This window comes from Seriola aureovittata, chromosome 23, assembly GCF_021018895.1.
Source record: "Seriola aureovittata isolate HTS-2021-v1 ecotype China chromosome 23, ASM2101889v1, whole genome shotgun sequence".
NCBI lineage: Eukaryota > Metazoa > Chordata > Actinopteri > Carangiformes > Carangidae > Seriola > Seriola aureovittata.
Window position 1 is genome coordinate 2,494,320 of NC_079386.1, and position 27,207 is coordinate 2,521,526.

The window sequence follows — 27,207 nt, forward strand, 5'->3', positions numbered from 1 at the left end:
AGACTCATATACAGGAGAGTGACCAGAGCTGAAAGACTTTAATTCTCAGTCTGATGATCTTCAGCTGTTCAGTGCAGAGAGGAGACACTAGGTGGCAGCAGGAGCCCACTGTTATGAACATGACTGATTGTCATGCAAAACTGGTTCTTTATTGTTTGGTCTCATATTTATCATTCTGATTAATTAATTATTTAATTAATTATCAGTTTTTTTTTCCTGGTCAGAGATCCGCTGATGCGCTGAACCACAGTAACCGTCATCAGTCTGTATGAGAGAATAACTCTCAGATTATAGACCAGGGTGTCAAAGGTCACAATTAAAGTTTTCTAGTCACGCCATCATTTCACATACTGTTGTTATTATTCAACAGTTCATTGACATTTATTTTACCTTGATGAAATGAGTGAGTGATTAGAATTGAACACATACACATGGTGGTGGTGCTGTGACAGATCTTAGCCAGTCAGACTTCAGATAGACGTCTGACTGTTCGTTGAACAAAATAGTTTAGTTCTTGACCCTCTAAAGCCGGACTGCGGCTCAATGAATTCTGGGAAAATTGAGAATTTTTTCAAAATAGAAAAAGATGGCCGACCAAGGAACTGCATCCAACTGCAAGAAGAAAATATTTGTGTTTTGGAATGAATCAACATTTACAAGGAAATTTTACTTGAAGACTGAAACAATAAAAAGAAAAATCTGAGTCTGATCTCTAATAACAGCACAGGTGTCATTGATTGTTACCATGGTAACATTGGTCTTAGGCCTGTGTTTGCCTGGGGGTAAAGTGTGTAATGTTTTTGTGTTAAAATTAGTCTTTATTTTTGTGAAACAGTCTGAGTAACATCAGACTGATCTGTGACACAAATGAAGACTGGATCAACACCACGGACCAGTCTGACATATCTTGGTGAAAGCGGTCCCTGGTCTGGATCCTGGTCTGGATCAGCTGACGGTGCATGTTGAGAGTCAATGAAAGCTGGAGGCTGGCAGAAGCAGCAGGCTCTTTATTTCTGTTGCTATAGCTTAACCAAGTCAGCATTCATGATACACAGAGACAAACTGGAGCTACAGAAGCCTTCAACACGTACAGAGACTGGAACAAACAGAAGAAGTTATGGCACTCAGTTAGTTTATACTGGGAATAATAATATTGCTTTAAAACACAACCTCTATCCATGATCATTGTTTAATCATGTCGTATTAAATATCAAATATATTCCTTTACTGCTTTTATTTAGGTTATTGCTAACATCCAGCGTACTAACATTAAAGATAAATGACTCACTGTGATAATAGTCTGGTTCAAAAGTACAAATCTTACAGAAATAACAGTCCACGTTTGGCAGGTTATACTGGGACAGGTTCCACTGCAGGGCATGCACAAGGGTCTGATAGGAGGGCTGGGGAGGGAGGCGGGGCTTAAGCAGGGTCTCCCATTGGATGAGAGGAGCCGGAGGAGCTGTCACTCACACAGCCTGTCACATGCATTCTTCACTGGTAGTTTTAGACATCAGGTACAATCCTTTATTCATATTTAGTTCTTTTAAAGCGACACTACGAGACCAGATCCAGAAACAGGAGCTTCACATGCCAACAGAGACCGGGACCAGCGTCAGCCAATCAGAGATCAGAGCCGACGCCGCTCCCGCCCACTGTTCAAATCAGAAGAGCAGAGTCTGAGAGACAGGTACCCACACACACACAGGCACGCATACGCGCGCTCGGACACACGCACGCACACACACACACACACACACAGATGATGTAAATGAAAGATCTGAGGATGACCTTCAGTGTTATTAAGTATTATTAATTATTCATATTAATTATTATTTAGTGCTGACAACATATGAGTCTTCCTCTCACAGGAAAATAACTGACTTGATGAAATGTGAAAAATAAGATCATGAGAGGAGAAATATTATGAGGTGAAACATAAAGACGAGTTACCACGAGTTGAATATGTGAAACAGCAGGAGATAAAGACCTGATAATCTGAACATAGAACATATGGCTCTGATGAAAACAAAGATGAGAAGCTGTTAGGTGAAACATCTTGTTCCAAAGACGACAACATGTTGATCTTTTATACAACATAATAGCTTCTTCAGTAAAATATGACTCGTGTATGTGATGAACCAGCTGATAACAAGCTCTTTACCTTGTTCTCATGTGGATCTGATGAGAACAAAATGAGAACCTGTGAAGTGAATGATCTTGTTTTCAGAGGTTAATAACTTGTGTCACAGTGTTGGGAACTGATTCTGTATTACATTAGACAGCAAACATCATGTGTTAGGACTCTGTGGTGATCAGGATCATCAGGATCAGGATCAGGCTGAACGTTTCCTAAACCCATCACAATAATAATGTCTGACAACTACAGGTCCAGTCTGCAGGTGTAGAGGATGGAACATTTAGCTCCTGGTTTATTTTTGGTAAAATCTACTTTTCCTGGGATGAAATGAATCTGAGTTGATTATTGATTAATAAATGGTTCATAATTAAAGTCATCCTGAGAGTCTCATGACTCGTGGACAGTTTCATGCATCAGAGCCACAGTAGAGCTGTTTTTCTCCGGACTCTTATGTAATGATGTATTTCTCTGACTGTCCTTTCATCTTTCCATCACATCACCGCCTCCCTCCTCCTCCTCTTCTGTTTCTCCTCTCCTCATCTCTCTACCTTTTCACCTCCATCCATCCATCGTGTCCTGGGGGCTGGCAGCCCGGAGGCTGAGCCAGCGCTCTGTCACATTATCCTGCTGCTGAGTGAATTACTCTGTCTCCATTAGACTAACGAGAAAGCAGGACGCAGCAGTGGAGGGGTGGGGGGGATGATGAAGAGGAGAAAAGTTAGATGAGGTGGAAGGAGAGAGGGGGATAAAGCAGGGAGGGAAGGAGAGGAAAAAAGAGGTATGGAGGAAGGATGAAAGGAAGAGAGGAGAGACAGGAGGGTGGGTGGAGGTTGGTTAGAGACAAGATGATGATGATAGGCGGAGAGGAGAGGAAGATTAAAGAGGTGGAGGAAGGAGAAGCAGAGAGAAGGAAGAGAGGACAGACAACAGGGCGGTGATGGAGGGAGAGGAACAGATGGAGGAGGAAGAGGACGGAGGAGGAGGAAGAGGAGAGGGAGAGAGAGGAACAGATGGAGGAGGAAGTGGAGGACACAGGAGGAGGACGGGAGGATGGAGCAGAGGTGAGGGTGAGAGAGAGGAAGAAGGAGGATGGAAGGAAAAGAGAAGAAGAAAAATGATGGGACAGAGAGAGAGCAGTCACACACACACACAAATGTTAATGAAATGCATCACAGCTGTACAGGACACTGAGTGGATCTCTCACACACACACACACACACACACACACACACACACACACACACACACACACACACACACACACACACACACACACACACACACACACACACACACACACACACACACACACACACACACACACACACACACACACACACACACACACACACACACAATAATACACACTGAATAATAACAAGTTCAGGTGTTGACACACTGACTTCTTCATTAGTTTGTGTCACATGTACAGTTCCAGAGTCTGACATCACCGTGGGTTCGTTAGTGTAATCTTAATTGAAGGAGGTCATGACCTCGGTGTCAGTCCTGATCCTGATCTGATCCAGACTTTATGACCCTGGTTTCTCCCTGTATAAACTGACTCACTCACTATGATGTAAGAAACTGTCAAAATAAAATAAAACACAAACCTGGAATCATTTACGTCGAGATAATGTGACACAGGAAGTAGTATTACATCATCATTACCATGGTTGCTCTTAGTGCTGCCACCAGGTGGCGCCACACTGAGATATTTTTACCTTCAGCAGCTTTAAAAATATGTGACTTTAAAAATGAATGAACATCATCTTCATCTGACAAATACACAATGAACCACTCCCTTGTTCAACACTCATACACTTATAATGGGTGGCTAATGTTAACAGAGCTAAGAGCTAACGATTAGTCCACTGGTTGACTGAATGAAAATTCACGATTTTAATAATTGAATAACCATTTCTGTTTTCACTGAAGAAACATTTGAGTTTCAGAGAAGTCAAACTAACCATCTTCTGTCGTCAGGTTTTACTCGTTTTATGGACGCAATAATCAAATGATTAATTGATTCATTGATCATTTAAACACCTGTTAATTGTAACCCAAGTGAAGAGTCAAACCTGACACTATGATGCTCAGATCTTTCTGTTTTAAACTCACTCAGTAACTTTTAGATGATATTATTAAATATATTATTCTGACACTTTCAAAGATCATCAGTGAATAGTTCTCTTCCCTCTTCCTGTTTCTGACCTGAGATCAGGTGACTCTAAACTGAGCTGATGAGGCCACGGACATGAACATGACTTGTTTCTGTCTGTAATGTAACATGGATCAGACATCAGTCACTGGGCTGAATGTCTCATCATCTACAGCAGACTGAACGTTCTCCCAACACTGAGGAGAGTCTAATGTTTCCATGGAGACCAGCTGTTGGCTTCACCACCTGAGAGATACACAACACAAAGAGGTCACGGTGTCAGGATAGTGGTCATGAAGAAGAATGAGACTGAAGGTCTGGACACAAATGAGAGACAGTGTTGATGAGTCCAGAAAATAAAACCCTGATAAAGAAGGAATCAGAGGAGAAACTGAACACAGTGAACCAGCAGTGGTGCAGTGTCATGGGCCTGTCTGAGTTAAACACACACACACACACACACGCACACACACGCACACACACGCACACACACACGCACACACACATACACGCGCACACACACACACACACCAATACCCGAGGTAATGACACATTGTTTCTAACCCTCCTCCACACTGATGACCAGTTCCCTCCATAGCCCTGATTTCCACTGAGACAAACTCAGAACAAACATAAATAAATAGTATAAATAATATAAATAAGATGCACAGAGCCTGAGTCTGTGAGCCGACACACAAACATTCAAAATAAAAAATGAAGGTGAACTCAGACATGAGTGAGGGGCTATGGAGGGACCCCCTCCCCCCTCCCTCCCTGTCGGTCTCAGCTCTCTGCCGAGGCGCTCAGAGGTCGGTGCAGCGCTCCTGCTTGCTGTAGTGGTCAAACTGGCTCTTCCAGTGCATCATGTAGGAGGACCAGCGGTGGAACTCCACCTTCCACTGACGCTCCGCCTCGTCGATGTTGTCTGAGAACACACAGGGAACAAAGCTGTTACTAGAGGACGGGTCTCATGTAACATCAGCTGGTCCGAGAGTGATGAAGAAGCAAAGAGCCACATTTCAACAAATAATCAACTAACTGTAACTGTAAATAAAAATGGACGTAGCCTCTGTGACATCACCCAAAATTTTCTGAAGCTTAGAGTGAATTGCTCCACCATCACCATCTTGGCAGTGTCTGACTCTGCCCCTAACTCCCAGCTAATCCAAAAGTGGGCAAAGAGGAGGGGTGTGTGTGGAACTGAGATGGTGACCCATCTGTCACTCAAAGAGGCCACGCCCTTAATTCTACATAACTTTAGTCCTTCATAAAATGTAAACAGGTGAGTTATATAAACAGTTGTCATGAGTGAGTAAAACTGTTCTTTGACTCTAGTGGTCATTAGAGGAAGTGCAGTTTCAACACTGAAGCGTTGGCTTCAGTTTTCAGGCTGGAGGGTGATGCTTGGTTTGGACAAGGGGAGAGGAGACCTGGACCAGCCACAACACTCAGTGGTAATTATGACCTGATGATTAATGTCACCTGTTCTACCTGCGACTCTCATCAAGTTTTATTTATTATTTTCATTTGTTTTATATCTTATCATATGTTGTGATGTTCACTGTTAATACAAACTAATCACTTCCTCCATGTTTACATGCGTCTGCTCTCACCGCTCTCTACTGTGCGTGTCATTTCAGCCTGTTTCTTTATGACTGATGATAAGAACCTTTAGACACCTGCAGCAGGTTTAACTGAGAGCACCGTGACCAGCAGAGAGCTGCCTCCAGTCACATGACCTCACATGTAGGAGTGGGATGTTTACCGGTGATGTTGAGGAGGCGTGGCAGGAAGCGGTTCCAGAAAGCACACATCTGGTTCCTCAGACCTTTGTAGACCCTCAAAGGTTCAGTGTTGAGTCCCACGAGTTTCTGGTCACTGACGGTGAACAGAGGCCATCGCCTCCTGCTCTCCGCCTGCCCCTCATGGTTCACATTGGGATTTCTGACAAGGGGGAAGTAAAAACAGATCAACCTGAATAAAAACTTCAACATTATCTCCACAGTTTCCTCTCTGCTGCATCACACAGTTAACATCGACATACAGTAGATATTTTTCTCCAGTGTATGACGTCTCACCCAGTTTGTGCAAAGTTGGCCCAGTATCTCATCATGCGTCGGCTCAGCTTCTCCTCCTCTACGGTGTAGTTGAGTCTCTTCTCCAGCGGGAGGCCGAAGACAAACTCAATCTCATAGCCGTGGATCACACCCATCCACTCTGGCCAGGCCAGGTTGGAGGCTCGGTGGTCAAATAAGTACAGGTAGACCCCTCCTGGAGGAGCAGAGAATGATGATTATTTTTGTCTGCAGTAATGATCTGAAGTCACCACCCTCTGCAGATGATGAAAAAAATCCTCTTCTCCTCTCTCTGAATTAACGAGATGATTATTTCATTGATTCAGAAAACAGAGCAGAACATTTTTTTCTTAAGTGAATGCATTACACTTCCATACCTACCTGAGCTAACATGCACAGTGATGTCCCAGTGAAGTTGACCTTTGACCTTTGAACACCAAACTCTAACCAGTTTATTCTTGAGAGCTTAAGAGAACAGAGCTTAACGTTTTACAAGGGCTCTTTTTATGTCTGTTTGCTGCAGGAGTTTTATTTTTTTCTTTTTATTTGAAATAATAATAATTCAAATTTACTGATTATTTCTTCAGAACAAGTTTTAAACTAAAAGTTCATCTGTTTTAACTGTTCATCTTTTTTAATTTGAACATTAGTGTAGTTCAGTTACTCTATTAAGTAGAAACATAGACAACATTGGACTGAAGCCTTCAATCTTCACATTATACTTCACTGTAGTTTTATATGTTTGGAAACATGGGTGTTAAATCTGATGTTGACAATGTGATAAAAACCGAAACCAAATGTGATACAAAGACTCTCATCAAATCTTAATATCAATATGTTATTGATCAAGAGGTCACATGGGATTGGTTAGTGTTAACATCACTCTGCAGTGTAGCTGTGTTTAACAGTATGAAGAAAGACGTCTACAGAAACGAAGAACAAGTCTGAGAGCTGCTGATCTTATAATGAGTAATTAGTCAAAGTAACATCCTGATGTCTATTTAATTACTTCGTTTTTATTTATTATTACCTTATAGAGTTGATGGTGGTGGCAGGGACGGTGATGATGATGATGGCAATGGTTATTATATACATACACATAATAACAGTCCGGGAGTGCTGAGGTAAACATACACACACCCTCAGATACTTCACCTTGTGAGTTTCCTGCACTGTTCACCACCCCAGCTCCGCCCGTGTTGGCCTTCAGGGCGCTGTGCTGGGCGTAGGAGCGGGCAAAGTGGGCCAGAGGGCAGATGACGTTGTGGTCACCCACGATATCGTCCATGGCGTCTCGGTTCTTCAACTTGTTGTTCTCGTCCAACCAGTCGGTGTACTGCAGGACCACCGCCTCCAGGCCGATGTCGTTCGCATGTGGGACGCTCAGCTTGACACCTGGCAGGTGAAGAGTACAGGTTTTACTGTTCCACAGGTGCAAGAACGGTTCTCTCTGATCAGACACATTAACAGGGGGGAGGGATATCTTATTATATGAGGAGTTTAGAAAGGATTGTGTGGTGGCATCGTTTCCTGTAACGATGTCATATTATCTCTGAGTTGGATCTTCACCTTCCAGGAAGTCCTCTCTGGAGATCAGGCTCTCGTTGTCCTTGCTGAAGCCCGGCGCTCCGTACAGCAGGAAGTAGGAGCCCTCGTCCTGGTTGACCCCGAGGAGGATCTGAGTGTCTTTGAAGTTGCCCGAACTGAGCATGGCCTCGGGAGTGTCAGGCAGAACCTCTCCGTCCACAACGGGGACAAATGAGAACCGGAACAGGGCCGACCATGGCAGGACCTGCTCAGAGGAGGACGACAGATGTAGCACTGAGCTGATCTGAGTGAGTGAATATAACCAGGCCTAAAAACAAGTGGCTCCACCGGCTCCTGGCTGAGTCAGCGTTACCTGCCACTCCTGGTCAATGAGCTCCTGTGGAGTTTTGCTGCGCAGACAGTCCACCAGTTCGGTGTCATTTCCTCCATTACAGCCAACCAGCTTCCCCAGCAGCGTGGCCCGTCTGCGGGCCTCGGCGGGGCTGACTGAGGCCCAGGGGCAGTTGGGGACCCCACTCTGGAGGATGGCCCTGGTGAAGGTAGGCCGGCTGTCTGGAGACAAGAGGTGGAATCCTACAGAGGCACCACCAGCACTTTCCCCAAAGATAGTCACCTGTTGAACAGGCAGAGAGGACAGGCAGAATTAGCTCACGCTAGATTTCCTGTGTAGATACTGTAAATAAAGCAGTGATAACTGACCTGTTTGGGGTTTCCACCAAAGAAATGGATGTTGTCTTGAACCCACTGCAGTGCCATCCTCTGGTCCAGCAGACCCATGTTGCCAGGGGCCTCAGAGGAACCATGCAGAGCGAGGAAGCCGAAGGCCCCGATGCGGTAGTTCATGGAGACTACAATGACCGTCTCACTGTGAGCCAGGTAACGACCGTCGTACACGTCCAGAGAAGAAGAGCCACTGTAGAACCCTGCAGGGGTTTAATATCATCATCAGTAACCAAGAGCATCACAACACGCAACAACATGCAGAAGATTTACTGTGTAGCAGCTAACTGTCACCATGGTGATTATGACTGAATGGTGCTCTTTTAAGTAGAGTTATTCATACTCCAGTATACATACAGACTCAGAGACTCTCTCACAGTTTTGTTTAAACATGAGATTTGGTCAAATCTGCCTTGCAGTAGTGAATTTGTTGGCTCCAGTGTAAACCAACACATCATCTGCATATAATCAAACCTTTTGTTCAGTAACACGTCTCAAGCTCACTGCCAGTTACCATGGCCACTGCCTCAATTACAATGACAAGTAACAGGTGAGACAGAGCAGCCTGGTCCTGATGTGGTTTGAACAGGTACTGCAGCTCCACTTTGTACAGTCAAAACCACTACATCCAGATTATGCAGAACTACATTATGTAAACAGAAACCTGGTGAGTGAGACAGGTGATTACAGATCATAAAATTAATCTTGTTCACTAAGTATTTGAATTATGAATAAATGGTGACGCTCCTCTGTGTGTTTGCTCGTGCCACGATCAACTGGATACTGTCGACCTATTTTACAGAAGGCTGTGTTGTTTTTCTATCCACCTCCAGCCTGACGCCCTGACTGGAAGACAGAGTCTGAGTAGAATCTGACCCAGTACCTCCACCGTAGATCCAGACCATGACGGTGAGGTTGTGTGGTCTGGGTGAGGAGGGCACCCAGACGTTGAGGTACAGGCAGTCCTCGCTCATATCCCTGTTGGGGTTCCACATCTCGCTGCCCTGGAAGCCAGGGAATGATGTGTCCACAAACTGGTAGCAGGCGTTGGGGTAGACGTTGGCCTCGTACACCCCTGTCCACGGACGTTTGGGCTCAGCACGACGGAAACGCCGCTTCCCCACTGGCGGCTCAGCAAAGGGGATGCCCAGGAAAGAAGTAACGTAGCTTCGGTCCGGCACTGGCAGGAGGATACCACGGACTCGACCGGTACGTGTCTGGACGATGAGGTCTGCCTCACTCTGGGTGGAGCAGGTGGGGATGAGGAGAGACAGGACGAAGATTGGGGAGAGGAGGAGAAGAGTGGTGGTCTGCATGATGGGAGGCGAAGAAGGCGTGTGTGGCTGGAGCAGTAGTTGTGATTCCCTCTCCGGGCAGGGAGGGCAGGTCTGGTCTGCTTCCCCTCAGATCTACAGAGAGAAAGAGAGAGAGAGACAGAGTGATGTGATTACAGAGTGATGGGGAACAGACTGGAAGGGGAGGGGCAAATCAGATGAGGAGCGGGAGGAGAGGACACAGGAAGTTGAAGTCTGAAGTGTCATTAAAGTAGATTCAAAGATTTGTCTGTTGACACACAGACAACTGAAGTCCCAATGATTATTTTGATGTGTGCGAGACTGGTTTCACATCTCATCAGGAATCAAACCTTCATTCAGCTTCAAACCACATCTGCATACTTAAAGGTTCATCCTTTGCAGGTCATGAACATCTGCAACAAACTTTCTGTCCTCTGGAAGGCTACTACCACAATGCAGAAAACCCTGGTAAAAAAACATCTGAAAACAAAGTTAAGTCCCAGAAGTAGTTAGGCCAAGTGATGCCGGTTGCTAACAAGTGTCTAAATGAGACTACAGAGGTTTGGGGATGTTAAACATCAAGGTCTACCTTTACAGCCTGATTAACTCACCAGTCCACCTTTACAGCCTGATTAACTCACCAGTCCACCTTTACAGCCTGATTAACTCACCAGTCCACCTTTACAGCATGATTAACTCACCAGTCCACCTTTATAGCCTCGATGTGTTTATACTGTTACTAACTGTGTAGGAAAGGCTTTTGTAGAAGAGGTCAAAGCTGAATCAAACTACTAGTTGAAGTTTAGTGGTGGTGATGTTGAAGTCATGTGACTGTGGTGTAGTTGGTTTATATCCTAACATTAGCTTTTTACTTCTGCTGATTGTATTTACGCTTCGAACATCATAAAGTGATGTTCATTAGTGAAGATGATCCTGCTGAACTAAACCTCAGGATCAGAAACTGTTGTTCATTTTCTCTAATAATCCAAAAGACAGTGTTAAAATCCCATTGGCTTTTTGTGGAGGGAGTGATGATAACTTCAGCGTTGGATTACAAACACTCATCATCCCTGCAACACTGTGTTACATTGACTTATGATGACAGTTTCCTTTGTCTCAAAGATTAATATTTAAACTAATGTAATAAGGCAACAGTGTGTGTGTTAAAGTCAGAGTCAGGTGTTTAATGTCACATAAAAAGAACAAATCAGGAATAAAAAGAACTCTCCTGCAGTCGCTGCTTTGAGTCTCATAAATACTTTGTCTACACAGACATAGTAAGAAGCTCTGAGTCATTTCAGATCACATTCAGACAACAGTGATGTGTGAAAAATCAGGTTTAAAATCATCACATGATGAATTCATTTTGTTGGTTTTAATTATAATTTGCTTGTAAACATTAGAGAGAATGTGATAAAATATGATAAAATGATAAGACACTGATCACATAAAAAAAAAAATCAGACATACATTTACAGTCAAATTGAGGAACAGTCTTTAATGTGTAGATTGAAACAGACACAGTGAAGAGTGTGATGAGGATGGTGCATCATCACAGAACAGTGATGAAGATGTGTAGGTGGGCCATCCCAGAAAAGACTGATTAAATATTCAACACTACAGAAATGACATCTAGTTGTAATAGTCAATAATGACAGGAGCAAAGGGAAAAGTGCGGTGACGTAGTAAAAAGAGAGACAAAGTCCACGTCAGGAGGAAGTTGTGGTGGATGGATGAGTATGACACAGGAGAGCCGAGTTCCATTCCCACGTGAAAGTAGCAGTTTGTGTTGTTTCTATTGTCCATGACTGTTCGTTGTTATTATTGTAACCATGACAAGAAAGATTGTCTAATGTTAAGGAAGTACTTATTTCAACCCAAATCACCAACACATGACCGATTTTATAGTAACCATGGCAACTAAGGTAGGTACAGTCCGCGTGTTTATTATTGTAACCATGACAACCAAGGTCCGGTCTGCCTGCCGCCATAGGGGCGGTATTTCAGGAGACACTAGTCTGGGTCGTATCAGAGGGTTAATGGTTGTTCAGGGTGGAGGACTAGTTGGTTTTACCTGAATCATACATTACTACAGGTGTTTCTTCATGCTAAGTGAACTACTGTAGTTCTCATCAGTCCACTAACACAGTGGCCCTGGAGTCTGGAGGTCCCTCAGGGTTCTGGGTCTCAGTCATGGTACTGTATCGCAAGTTAGTGCTGCCTCCTACCTGCAGTTACAAAACACATTATACACTGAAGTGGGAGGAGCCTTAAGGCTCACCTGCATTATTACCTGATGCTGAGGCTCAGTTTGGAAGTAAATTTGGACTTAAAGGAACCCTGTGAAGGTTTGTCCACTAGTGGTGCTAGAGAGCAGAGACAGAGAGGGTCACTAACACTGTCAGATAGAAAGCAGCATGTTTACCTCCATCACAGTCTCATACTGAGAATCACTGTGGGCGTCCTCACTTACGTAAATGAAACCTGCTGCAGTCACTGAAATCCCTGTGAGCAGATCTCCAGTTCTTTATCTGAGACAGGTGATGGTCAGCAGGGCTTTAAAAAGGCATCAGAGTAAAACCCTGGTAAATACCATACTGCTTCACATGACACACACACACACACACACACACACGGGGATTGAGGGTTTGGAATGAGGTTTATTTTTTTATTAGTATTTTTATATTTGTTTTTTTTGGTTTCCAGGTGAGGTTGCTCACAGTGATTTACAGTGATTTTATTGTTTTATATGGTCAAAGTTCAATAAGCGGTTAAACAAAATAGCTTGTTGTCTTCTATTAGGTCAGAATGTTCCATGGAAACATCGCCCACTAACAACTGTAGTTTTATTATTATATTGATATACAATCATATAAAAACCTCTGAATCATCATAACTCATAACTAAGCGTTTCCATCCAGCAAAGTAGAGATTAAAACATACAAATTAAATTAAACATAATACAGCAGAGGTCGAGATAATAAAATGACTGGATCCTACATCAGGCCCTCCTAACCTCTAGATTTTCTGTTGTACCTTTGTGATGACATCACTATGACATCATCTGAGTTATTTTCTCCGACATTCAGAAAAAGCTCCTCCACACAGATGTTATATAACTGATCACAGATGAGTCCTCCTCATGATGACCTGCTGCAGCTGCTTCAATATATTTTACTGCTCATGACTTCAGTTTAAGAAACAGTTGTGATCTGCAGCGGTTGGTGGGTGGAGGTGGGTGGTTGGAGTAGGTGCAGTTTTTTGGGCCTTAACCCCTTAAATGTAATCTATTGGGTCAATGCTGATAACCTTTCAGCTATGAAAAGAACCACCTGCAGTTTGTTGAAGCTGTGATCCTCATACAGTCTGAGTGTAATGACACTGTCACTGACACTGTCAGGAGAAGAGGAGTCCATTGATGATATTGATAACATTAATATAACATCATCATCAGCCTCTTTGTCTGAGTGAGTGTTGTGTGCATGAGGGACAGAGGAAGGTGACATCACCAAAATAGATCCTCTATGTACAACTGAGAGGGACCTGTTCAGAAATAGTATCCACACACACACACACACACACACACACACACAACACACACACACACACGGGGACTGAGGGTTTGGAATGAGGTTTATTTTTTTATTAGTATTTTTATATTTGTTTTTTTTGGTTTCCAGGTGAGGTTGCTCACAGTGATTTACAGTGATTTTATTGTTTTATATGGTCAAAGTTCAATAAGCGGTTAAACAAAATAGCTTGTTGTCTTCTATTAGGTCAGAATGTTCCATGGAAACATCGCCCACTAACAACTGTAGTTTTATTATTATATTGATATACAATCATATAAAAACCTCTGAATCATCATAACTCATAACTAAGCGTTTCCATCCAGCAAAGTAGAGATTAAAACATACAAATTAAATTAAACATAATACAGCAGAGGTCGAGATAATAAAATGACTGGATCCTACATCAGGCCCTCCTAACCTCTAGATTTTCTGTTGTACCTTTGTGATGACATCACTATGACATCATCTGAGTTATTTTCTCCGACATTCAGAAAAAGCTCCTCCACACAGATGTTATATAACTGATCACAGATGAGTCCTCCTCATGATGACCTGCTGCAGCTGCTTCAATATATTTTACTGCTCATGACTTCAGTTTAAGAAACAGTTGTGATCTGCAGCGGTTGGTGGGTGGAGGTGGGTGGTTGGAGTAGGTGCAGTTTTTTGGGCCTTAACCCCTTAAATGTAATCTATTGGGTCAATGCTGATAATCTTTCAGCTATGAAAAGAACCACCTGCAGTTTGTTGAAGCTGTGATCCTCATACAGTCTGAGTGTAATGACACTGTCACTGACACTGTCAGGAGAAGAGGAGTCCATTGATGATATTGATAACATTAATATAACATCATCATCAGCCTCTTTGTCTGAGTGAGTGTTGTGTGCATGAGGGACAGAGGAAGGTGACATCACCAAAATAGATCCTCTATGTACAACTGAGAGGGACCTGTTCAGAAATAGTATCCACACACACACACACACACACACACACACACACACACACACACACACACACACACACAGCTGCCCCCTATCCCTTACAGTACCTCCAAACTAATCCTGTCACTATGACAACCATACATTACAAAACATAAACAGCGACCTCTGACCTGACAGGTGGGAGACAACTGTGTCCACACATTGTTGCATGTTTATAAAAAACACACAATCACACACATGTTGAGACTGAACATGTTGTGGCTGAACGTTACTATGTGTAAGGCATATGTTGTGTATGATGTTTATGTTGTATATATTGTATATGATGTGTATGTTCTGTATGACATATGTTCTACATGTTGTATATGGTGTAGGCTATATGATGTATATGTTATATACATTGTATATGTTGTACATGATGTAAATGTTGTATATGTTGTAGGCCATATGTTGTACATGTTGTAAGCTATATGTTGTATATGTTGTAGGCTATATGTTATACAAAATTTACATCATGTACATATATGTTGTATATATTGTGTATGTTGTATATGATGTAAATGTTGTATATGTTCTATATGTTCATTTAATTGTCACAAAGTCCTTGGAAATGAAAATGTTTGCAGTGGAGCAGCTGGTGACAGTCCCTCACCAGGACCAGTTTCACCCTGGATCCTAGTGGAGAATCAGAATCAGATAAAATCATGATGTTCCCAAATCTTCCCACACCCTACAGATGTGTATGGAGCGATGATGAGGAGGCTGGAGCCTTCCTCACATTCACGTAAAAGGTCTGGGAATGTAGACTCAGATGGCCTTCTTCATCAGCTTAGTTTAACACATGTAGTGATAATATAGTGTACATGTCAGTGCAGGGGAAACAGCAGAAGAACATGTTTAACCATGTCTCTGTCCTTGTGTTCATTTAACTCTAATTTCTTTCTCATTTGTTCTGGTTTGTGTTGAACTGCAACTTCTGTTTTCTGAAGCTGCAGCAGCTCCAGGTCCTGACTTTGTCCTCGTGGCAGGTTTCTGCTGCTGTTAGTTTCCTGACAGAAACAACCTAGTGCCAGATCAGCTCCACTGGAAGAGGAGTGAAAGCTGATGTGATTGGCCACGACTGAGATGAAACTTTATTGATCCCCACTAGGGGCATCACTACATAAACAATATACCCCTAGTGGGGATACGCCATTACTCCAGCGTACCTTTACATGGAATAATATATTGTTTAAAATTTCTTTTACAGAACTTTAGACATTTTACTTTCTAGAAATTAAATCTAAAAAAAAAATAAAATCAAAGTAAAGTGAAATCAATAAAACATAATTTGATTTTATATAATCTTACATTTTCTATCTATAAATAAAATGAGAAATGAAGAGATAATTCATGTAAAATAAAAAAAACATAAAGTTAAATCAGGACAGACTAATAAAAATGTGTTTTAAGATGAGATTTAAAAAACTACTGACTCAACTACCTGATCTCCTCAGAGACCCGGGCCTCCAACTGCTCTGTCCCCTGGGGCCCCTTTTCATTCTGTGTCAAACAACAGCTGACAGTGTGCAGATATAAATTCCCTTTCGAAACACTGAATGACATCACAGTCTGTCTGAACTGATCTCTACAGTTTATGGTCCGACTGTTCTGATGATGAAAATCAATCAGAACCACATGTGCTGTCAGAGGGAGGAGGAGGAGGAGGCCTGCAGTGTGGGTTGGTCATTTATACTTGGGAGGTGTTCGGTGGGAGGAAGCAGATGTTGACAGATGTCACAGTGAGCAGCTCCTGCAGCTGGAGAATGAAGTCTGGATGAACGTCTGACTGTGTCAAAGTGTAATTTTTGTTCGGCAAAAATAAAAGTGTTCATTTATGCTGTGTGCCATCTTCATTTACATTTGAAGATTACACATGTAGACATCAGCCTAGATGTTACTGGCTAGGAGAAAATGAAGATGACACACAGCATAAATGAACAATTTCATTTCATTTTTGTAACTCTGTGTGACTATTACAAGCATGGAAAACGTTGGCTAACCAGATGTCAATAAGAATGTATAACACAGCCAGCAGGTTGAATAGGCATGACGTTAATATTTCTAAATTTCACTGATGAATTTAAGGTGGGAGTAACATTAACTGATGTTAACTTTAGCTATCTATTGATTAGCAAACCGTGTTACTATCATCCGAAAGTAAGCTAGCAACTTAACACTCTGCTCCAACAACGGTATTTTGTTTATTTTGGGTAATGCTATGGACACATGAGGTTATTTAGGTAAGCAGACTGGTTTAGGACCAGCATGCACCTGGGTGGACCTATAGTTTTTTACCAGAGAAGGAGAGGCATCAGGAAACATGATCCCTTTGTTCCTTGGTTTGCTGCTTGTTTGGATGAATAAATCAAAAAGAAAATGCAATGGCCTTGTTTGGACAATGTATTCTTTTGCTGCGTAAACCGCACTCCCATGGTGCATCTGTGGCCTTTTGATTTTTATGTTGGACTGTTGAAAGACAAACAGCCACTACACAGCTAACAAACACATTGGTCATAATGCAACAGTTCTACAGTAAATTCTAATGTTAACAAAATGTATGAATTCTACACATCCAGATTTTTAAAATAGCTATAAATCTGATGACTGTGCGTAATGTGAACATTGAAGTGATGAACCCACAGGGAATCATCAGCAGCTCTGTACAGTGCACACACTAAGCTCTCACCATCGTAGTGTCCAGCAGCTGGACTCTGTGAAATTTCTGAATACACACATAATGTAGACACACCAGTTTGTGGTTTTAGGGGGAGTAACTGTACATACTGGGGCTCTACTGAGATCAGTGCACAGTGCTGGTTTCCAGATGCGTACAGTACAGGTTCTATTTTTGTCTGTGTACAGAGCTCAGCTCGCTGCGACAACAAGACTTTAGGAAGCTGCACACACTGACTGCACTCGACTGGTGATCATAACTGCCTCTAAAACGAAGCTTAGCTTAAGTTCAGTCAGGAAGACTATCTCTATCCTCCCTCTCTCACCCCACTCCTTGCTATCAGCTGACTTCAGGTGCTCAGCAACCAATCTTGCCACGATCTCACCCAGCCAATCAAGTCCCTGTCATACTTTAAAATCCGTTCTCCTCTCTCCTGTTTTCAGCTGTCGTTATAGTGCGGTTGCTGCGACCCTCTTTCACCTCCAGTCTTCATATCCAGTCAGGCCGAGCTCATCATCACTCTCATCACATGCAGACCTCCAGCTTCTCCTCTTCCTATCTCTAGGACCACCACCAGTGTCTAGACCCCGGGGGGTTTCCTATACTTCGCACAGCCTCACCCCCCATCACATATGATGACATCACGATGGGGTCTAATCGCCAAAGACTCTCACATCTCTCACTTTTCCTCTCTTGTTTTACACATGGCAATAAAAGTTAATTCGTTAAGCAAATGAGTCTCTCCTGATTGAAAAACAGTTTGTTGCGTTTGTATGTTTGATTGTGAACAAAATGAGACAGTGTTTCCGCCACACTCCTATGAACACATCTCAGCTGCAGCTCAGTACTGAACACACAGACTGCGATGCGCTTCTTCAGTTTCTTCGACTGAGCAGTAAACTGAGATTTGGGATTTCATCATCACTGCCAGCAGAGTCACACATCTGTAAGTTTTACATCTATAAAAAGCGCTACACTGCCTTGTGGGATTGTTAGTGTAGGTAGTGTAGCTTTCACTGTGAGAGCAGTGTAGTGGGTTCAGTTACACACACACTGGGTCAGTAAATATTGAGCTCTATATAGTGAATAGATGTGGAGGTGATTTCAGACAGACATGAGATCAATATTGATTCTCTAATGTCTGGAAAAGATGAATTCTTAAGATGTAGTACTATTTATTTTCCTCTAAATGCATCAGTGTACCCGCTCTGCTAGTGATAAGTGGTGAACACGATCCCTGCGAAAAGAGGAGGGAAAGAGGATTAGATTAACACAGAACAGACAGGGAGAAGGTGGGAAGAGGAGGGTAGAGTAAGACACTGAGTGGAGGAGATGTGACTGGGTGGGAGAAAGTGTGTCACTTCTCAAATTAGACTGAGGAATTTGTGTATGAAGTTCACAGGAGGATTGGTTTCACTGGGGGCGGGGGCAAGTCATGTGTCTCCTAGGATAAAACACTAGACAGAGGAGCCAGAGTTAGAGTATGGAATATACAGCTATATGTTTATAAATAAAGTATATGAAATATACAGCTGTTAAACTAAAGCAGCAGTCTTTGATCAGATATCCCTTCATCCACAGAGGAAGCGCATGTGGTCAGATAATATATATATATAGAAATGATAAATCACAAGGAGAGGATTAAAGCTCCAAGTCAGAACTCCGAGAACAAAACAGGACATTTAAAAGACTCTGGTGATCAAACCGTTACTGACTGTACTCTGGAGAACAGAGACAGAGCACAGACTGCATGACTACACTGGTGGTCATGATGCAGTGAACTGATGATTACTCCAACCTACAGCCTTATAACAGCTGATAGTTAATATAAAAGGCCAAAATATAATATATAAATGCCAACAGAGAAAACGTTACACCAATCAATGACAGAGGAAGCCTATCTTCTGATTGGCTGACAGTTTTCTGAGTGATATTTCAGGTAAACACTCAGAAACCAAATCCTGCAAGGTTGAATGGTGGGTCCAGGTGGGCGGGGCTTGGGAAATGGCTGAAGGTGGTTACTGCTTTGTTGTGACATCACAAAGTTACAAAATTCCCGACAGCTGGTTTTAAGGCTCAGTTTGTGAATATAGGCTGTGTGCATTTCTCTGTGGACTGAGGCTTTGATACTTTCACAGTATGAATCTGAAACCTAGAGGTCTAGGTTCTATATTCATATATATATATATATATATATATATATATATATATTCTATAATCATACAACACATGGGCATCTACCTTTAGACTATATGAGACCTTTAACATCTTTGAGTTTTGCGCTACACACATCTAATGAAACCTCCTTGGCTCTGGAAACTTGTGATGGGTATTTCTCACAGTTGTTTGACATGAAATATTTTACAATTCAAGAGTCTCACTGTCAATGACAAACACAAACAGCCTCCTGTTACCTAGTAATGTGCAACAACCTGCACACAGTCTATCACATACAGTCCCCAGGACCAGTGAAGCATCTCTGCCCTGTGACAGACAGACTGGCAGCAGGGGAATCACTGGAATTTTCCATTTTGCAGTTCGGCCATCTAATGTTTCACACAACACCACGATTAGAGGACATAAACACACACACACACACACACACACACACACACACACACACACACACACACACACACACACACACACACACACACACACACACACACACACACACACACACACACACACACACAAAGCCAAAACACCATGAGGAATAGTGAGCAGGGCTTAGAGTGGGACAGACTTGAATATGAGAACAAACACAACAAAACAAAGCTTTAAATGGTGTCTGACATGACATCATGTGTCTGAAACCTCAGTCCCTATTGCACAAATGAACATTCAATATTTACTCTGTCCTCAACGTTTTTCCGAGTACTGCAGTACATGAATGTAGAGAGGTCAAACATTCGGCCTACAATGTAATCACAGAAGGACACACCAGGAACACTGAAATCCTAATAACATTTCTATAAAACGGACATCATTGAGACATTTTAGTCACTCAATCATGATCTAGTTATTTTTCGGTCAGGAGCCGGACTCAGAGGCGGCGAGGGAAGAGAGCTGGTTCCAGACTACAGAGACTGATGGAGACTAGTCTATCTCCCCTCTATCATCCTGAGTAGAGTGAGATCACGGGACAATAAGACAGACCATAGTGGCCATAGTGAGGAATCACACTTCCATGAGTGTAGTATTGTGTGTTTCACAGAGACATGGCTCCAGGAAGATCTCATTGTTACCATCTACAGCTTTCAAGGTGGAATGGATTACATCTAAGAGTGGAAAGAAAAGAGGAGGCGGGCTTGTCGCTTTAATTAACAACGGATGGTTCGATCCTGGTCACATTACACTGAACTGTCGTGGGGCACACATCATCTTGGTAGTTGTTTACATCCCCCTCTTATAACTTGGCAACATAAATTATGTATTTATTATCATTACTTTCTTATAGTAGCTTTTACTCTTTCCTACTGGTTGTTGTTCAATCGTAACTAAGAAATTCCTGCAGGAATCAATTAAGTTTTTCTGACTCTGTTAATCTACATGTTGAGATAGAAAAATAAGTGATGGATCTGCCAAAGTGTGAATAATGCATGACTGAGATAACGTGTTATTTGCTTTCCATGAGGAAGGAGTGCATCTTGACGGCTCATTCAAACATGAGAAAGCTGAAGCACAGTGACCTAGAAGACTTTGAACAAGACAATAAGTAAAAACCTAATATGTGGCTGGACCATGTGTGGGTGTGCACAGGCTACAGTTTGTGAAAAAATATCTCATGTTTTAGAGATATATTTACACATATTTTTACTTTAGATAATGTATATGGTCTATTGGTGAGGTAGCCTGGTGTCAATCACTGCTGGGGGGAGCTACCGGCCGCTGGAGGCTGCCTGGCTAACGACAGCAGCTAACGATTGGGTTTCCATGGTGTGGAGACGTGCTTCCAGTTCACTGAGCCTCAACTCCATTACAGCAAATAAACGACATTTATTACATGTACCATTATCCCTTAAGGGGCAGAGGAAGAACTAAACATCAGACACACCGATAAGAGAGAGCAGGAGAGAGGGAGGGCGAGAGCTAACTGCTAAGATAAAGAGACTAGCAGATCTGAATAACATGTAAACAACACAAACACCAGCAACCAGAAATGAGACAATATGCTTACTACAGCATAGCAAAAAATCCCTCTTAATTTGAAACAACTACAGGAAGTGTCGAGTTTGTATTTACCAAGCCTGAACCCCCAGGGCTGAAAGATGAAACCAACACTTAAGTGGCAAAAACTGCAGTTCCTCTAATGACCGCTGGAGTGAGTCACTCGCCATAGACTCCCATGTTAAAATGTCCAACTTTACAGCAGGAAAAAACATGTTTACAGCCTGGTACAAAACAGATTTAGTCTCTATGGCTAATTTCCTCCTTCATGTCAACTGTACTTTATTCTTTATTAAGTATAAAATATATAGTTTCCACATGCTTTCATAATGACCAAAAGCATAATTTTATGGTTCTAGTTATCATATAATACTGGAAAATGGTGATATAATTAGCACTAGTCAATAAAACTCAAGCTAGAATTGATTTTAAAAAAGAAACGTATCCACAGCCATAACACTGTCAGACTGGAAATACTGACACACGCAGTGTTTCCTACTTTTCTTGTGATAAAATATTTTAATATTGGTGTTCATTAATTTTTTTTACATTTGGCTCAAATTTCTTATTTTTATTTCCTATGGTGCGGGACACAAAAATGAATACATACTCAATATGACATTAATGACTGAAGTATTTTCAAAGCATCATTCAGACCATAATGACCAATAACTGAGACAGTTATTGGGACTGATCTTCAGTGGGGGAGTGATCCACATTTGGTGCTCTGGTGAGTATTTGGGGCAGCAGGATGGTGTGTGCACGCGTGTGTGACTGAGTCAAATAAACTAATCTTCATGGTAGGAGGATATATTCATTGTTAGGATACAATGACTTTTGATTTAGGTCTGAACATGTGATTTGTTGACAATAAGAGAAATATAGGATACTATAAATCTGACTTCATTTGGATGTAAAGAAGAAGCCCCTGTGGTTTAATCACTTCACAGACAGAGACCTGAACATTTATTAAACTCTTATCTCATTTTAAATATCTATATATTTCAGAATATTAATTAACTCAGGATATTTGTCTCTCATACTTTATGTTGTAAAGTAACATGCAGAGTCTGAATGAAGCTCCAGATCCAAGTCATGATTGATTGATTAATCGAGGGAAGGTTGTGTGGTGTAACTGTCAGTGCTGTAGATTGCTGTAGCTCAGCTGCCTCTTGTTGTTTATTTCATTATAACATGAACGCATCTCTCCTCCAGGGAGGAAATAGGTTGGAGCGAGGCTCTCTGTGGCTCATGTTGATGAACACCACAGTATCAAGTCGGGTTGTCTGGTTGCTGTCAGCTATCTGAGCTGTCTGAGGCTCATGCTTCGAGCAGCGAGTACTGCTGTAGCTGTAGCTGTAGCTGTGCTGGTACCTACTCTGATTAAACATGCTGTGATGAACTGTATAAGCCACATCCTAGCAGTAAACATGGAACGACTTCCTGGGCTGATGAAGTTGGCACCACAGTGTTTGTGTGTCCCTGGGGCATTTGCTCCAGATAAGCCAGTGTTCACTCCCATCATGGAGACAGTACTTTTTCTTTCTGTTTTTAATATTTCAATTTTGTCAGGACGATCACTGAACAGTATAAACAGAGCCTTTTTTTCCTGAACACCCCCACATGGAACCTTTTCACTCACCCTGCCCACGGCTGTGTAGGTCGCAAGTCAAGCTGCACATCACATACTGCCTCTGCAGTGTTACAGTGTACTGTGGAAACTATAACATGCTAATAGTTTTCACATGAAATCAGCTTAATTCTATAATGATATGTCTGTAGGATGTATATATAATGATAATACTTCTCCTCAGTAATGTGATCACACTTATTTATCATGATTGGTTTTACAGCCATTAAACGTGTTTATTCTTTATCCTAAATGTAGCATCTTGGGCAGCAGAAATGAATGTGTCTTATCAGATAAATGATCAATGAATAAACACATGTATTATGGAGATGAAAGGGTAAAAGGCTCCCCTCCCCAGGGTTGTGAGAGACAGTCAGGGTTAGTCATTCACTTCAATGGGACACGTCTGAATAAGTCTGGTGATATTCTTCATTTTCTTATTGTCAACTAATCACATGAAAAGACCAGAGTGGAGACTGATGATTTTATTATCTGTGTAGCCTGTTAGAGCCTGATTTTCAAAGCATCATTCAGACCATAATGACCAGCACAAACTGTTCAGGTCTTCACAGGTCCACAGTTCTAGACCTGCTCTAAACCAGACCTGTGGACCACAGCAGGAGCCTGACGATCCACCAATAATAAGACCAGCAATACATGTTCACACTCAAAAACACTACCTCTGTGATGATAACGATGATGATGATGATGAAAGCATAATCAAAGCCAACACAGAGTCCATTTTGACCCACCAAGGAATTAGATATATTAACACATGGACCAGAGACCTGCAGCACTACAACAAAACCATTTGATTAGACTGAATATAACTTCAACTCCGCCTCATTCAGGATCTAGGTCAAGACTTGCTACAAAGATTGAACCACTTACAAGGTTGTCATCATTATGCATGTGGGTAAAAAAAATGAATAAAGTACAAAATAAAGCACAGAACATCCACCTCAGGGAGGTCACAAAAACCGATACTTTGGGACCAAGTTGATACCAAAATTCTGAAAACGTGACAGCGGTGGCGACCATCAGTAAAAACAGACCTCAGTTAAAAACGATATCTCTCCTTGTATCTGAACTCAGAACAGTGTTTCATCCCATAAAGGATCTGATGCCTGTCTGCATCCATCATGTAATTTACTGCCCTCTTGTGGTGGCAGCAGGGTAGTGTCCCTGAAGCTAACGACTTCCAACCGTTGTATCTATAGTTTCTGTCATTTTCGTGGGCGTGGCCATGTCCCGTTGAGAGTTCTGAGATCAGTTATGAAACTGCAGCATTGTTATACACATGTATGTGGAAACTACTTGTTTAACATGGCTCACAGGTCAGGTAGGAGGGTCCCTGAGGCCCAAGCAGGTCAGGACCGGCTCTGGTCTTACTAATCACTTTGGTCAACATGTGACATCTTTTCCTCTCTGTTTATCAGGGTGAAGGGTTTGAGGCAGGAATATACAGGAGTCTGGATTGTCACTGGACTGTAGCTGCTTCTTCAGCTCTGTAAAAGTCACTGCACCCCACTGTGTGACGGTACTTAATTTTCTACAGTGCTGAAGGTACCAGAGAGAGCTCAAGTAGCTACTGGAGATGCGATTCTTCTACTGATGAGGGTAGTATAATAACAACAATAACAATATAGGGTTCTAGTCTGATGTCAAACACAAAGAGAAGAAGAAGAAAAAGAAGAAGAAGAAGAAGAAGCTAGATGCAGTAAACAATAACAACAACAAGTGGAGTGACGGCAGCAGGTGCAAATACAGGTCTACATGACTTGTGGAAAAAAACACTTAAAGATTTGTTGTGTGTGTGACTAACGTTAGCTTGTTTAGGCTAACATTAGCTTGTTTAGGCTAACATAGCACAGCTAACACAGCTCATATCGTGAGCTGGGTGCCCACAACATTAGCAGCTACAGTCATCACTGCTCAGTCTGTTAAAATATAACACTGACTTTCTGTAACCATGTTAGTCAGTTTAAACTACCACTGTACAATGACTATATGGAGGTGTGTGTGTGTGTGTGTATGTGTGTGTACCATGATATCAAGACATGTGGTCTTGGTATCATGACCTCCCCTGTTACTGTGATGATCATTGAGCTCAGACAAGACAGAAACCACAATATCTATTAATTCACTGTGTGTGTGTGTGTGTGTGTGTGTGTGTGTGTGTGTGTGTGTGTGTGTGTGAGAACCCAGGACAGTCACTCACTCACACACATTTAATAAAATCTAAAACATTTCAGTTTTACCACTGAAATTTCTAGAATGAATTAAACTATACATTAGTGAGCTGTTGTTAAAGATTCACATCTTCAGTGAACCTGCAGCAGTGATTACACTCTGGCAGCTCTTCCTCTGAGGATGAAGAATGTGCACTGCCTGCTGCCAAAGTGCATTTACTGTTATTACTTACAGAGGTATTAAATTCAGGCTACAGAGAGCTGCAGCCGCAGGGGATGGGGGTGGGGGTGGGTGGTGGTGGTGGTGGTGTGGGGGGGGGGATCACTGTGTATAAACCACACTAACACACACACTAACATATCATCAACTAACTTGGCCTGAGCTCATCTATCCTCTGACTTCAGCCAACATGCAGCATCCCTGAAAGCACCCACTGTTATGCAACATGCAGCACAGGAGACTGTGGTGGAGATCTGAGCTGCTTGAGTCTGAGAGATGAAACAGACTCAGCTCCTGGGAGGAGGTGATTACAGACAGTCAGCTACTGAAGGCTGGACACACACACACAAGTGCCTCTGCTGGCAAATAATGACACTATCTGGATCAAATAACCTAATTATAGTAATGTGCCTTTAATAAAGCCAGACACCGGTGATGATGCTGAGTCAGTCTCTGTGAAAAACAGTGTTGTTAGAGATGTGTTAGGAAGGCCTTAGTGTGGTTAAAGCATTTCACCAACACAGGTCCAACCTGAGTCCAATGTGCTTGTATGTGTGTGTAAGAGAGAGAGAGAGAGAGAGAGAGAGAGAGAGAGAGACGTGTGTAACGGAAGACGCCAACAACACACAGCAGCCACATGAAGCCGTCATCCATCCATCTCCCAGATGCTACTCTCCAGCCTCCTCCTGCCACCAACACTTCACGGTGTTGCACAATTAAATTCTATATTTTTACATTTTAATGCCCCTCTATCTGAAAACACACATACCTGCGTTTACTTGCTCTTCCTACAAGCTTGTGTGCAGTAGTATACAAAGCACCGTCTACTTACAGTAAAATTACATTAAAACTAATTATTCCTCAGCAGTTACATTTATGCCGAACACACACCCTGCTCCTGTGGATTCAGAGGTGATGTCCAATAATCCATGAGCTGAGCATATGAGCTGATAAACAAGGGAAAGTGAGATTGCCAATATTTGAAAGGGAGTTTGGCCTGACGCTCTACCCGTGCAGGAGGACCGCACGTACGGCATGCAGACAGGCTGACCTGGCACTGGCTCTGTGGAGACAGAGAAATGGCCAGTAACCATGACTACCGAGGATGTAAGATTAAAGGTCATCACATCCGTCACGCACGAGATAAACAGTGTTAAATACTGCACGAGCCTCGTGGGTCTGCAGCTGTCGCCCGGTGCAGACTGGAGGAGAACAGATTCACCAGGCTGTGGTTCTGTCGAGCCGTAACACTGACATTTCATATCAGCACAGTAACACAGCTGCCAGTGCTTCTGTCCTACCTGACCACCCTGCCAACCAAACCCCAGCCGACGACTCGCTGACTTCTCCCCTCCTTACCTCGCTCTGCTGGGCGGCAAAACAACGACACCGGACCGGGGCTTGGTGGGCGACTGAAAGCGTTCTCCGAAGAAGAGGTGTCCGGCCGGCTGTCCGAGACCAAATGTCGGTACTGCGTCCTCCCAGCAGCGCGTCCACTCCACATTCACTCAGCCGGACCGTAAAGCAGTGACGGTAGGGGGAGACTGCTGCTAATAAGTACTGCTTGTAAACATAGTCCAGACCGCTCCTCTCGCGAGAACAGGTTTGATTCTCCTGTCAGACAGAAGGGAAGAGCACACGGTGCCAAATTTCACCAAGGCTGCTCCAGAGAAAAAAAAGAAACCACTGCACTGTGCCATCGGTTCAGGTAATGTTAAGGTTTAATTACAAGGCGCAACTAATGCAGACAAACAGTTTAACAGGTCAATCAATGAACCCAGGAAATTAAAACAGATCATGGATAAAAAAATCTACATGAATATCTCACTAAAT

General features: G+C 42.6%; 1 protein-coding gene across 1 annotated transcript; it reads right to left on the reverse strand.

The window, feature by feature from the left end:
* Nucleotides 1–992: 992 nt before the first annotated feature.
* On the reverse strand, nucleotides 993–26,942 carry ache (acetylcholinesterase). Its single transcript, XM_056369515.1, has 9 exons — nucleotides 26,734–26,942; nucleotides 9,525–10,050; nucleotides 8,621–8,844; nucleotides 8,274–8,534; nucleotides 7,943–8,165; nucleotides 7,529–7,768; nucleotides 6,377–6,569; nucleotides 6,064–6,242; nucleotides 993–5,223 (listed from the first exon to the last, which is right to left on the reverse strand). Exons 2-9 carry the CDS (start codon nucleotides 9,955–9,957, stop codon nucleotides 5,102–5,104), a joined length of 1,875 nt encoding a protein of 624 aa, XP_056225490.1. The 5' UTR covers nucleotides 9,958–10,050; nucleotides 26,734–26,942; the 3' UTR covers nucleotides 993–5,101.
* Between the last annotated feature and the right edge of the window lie 265 nt (nucleotides 26,943–27,207).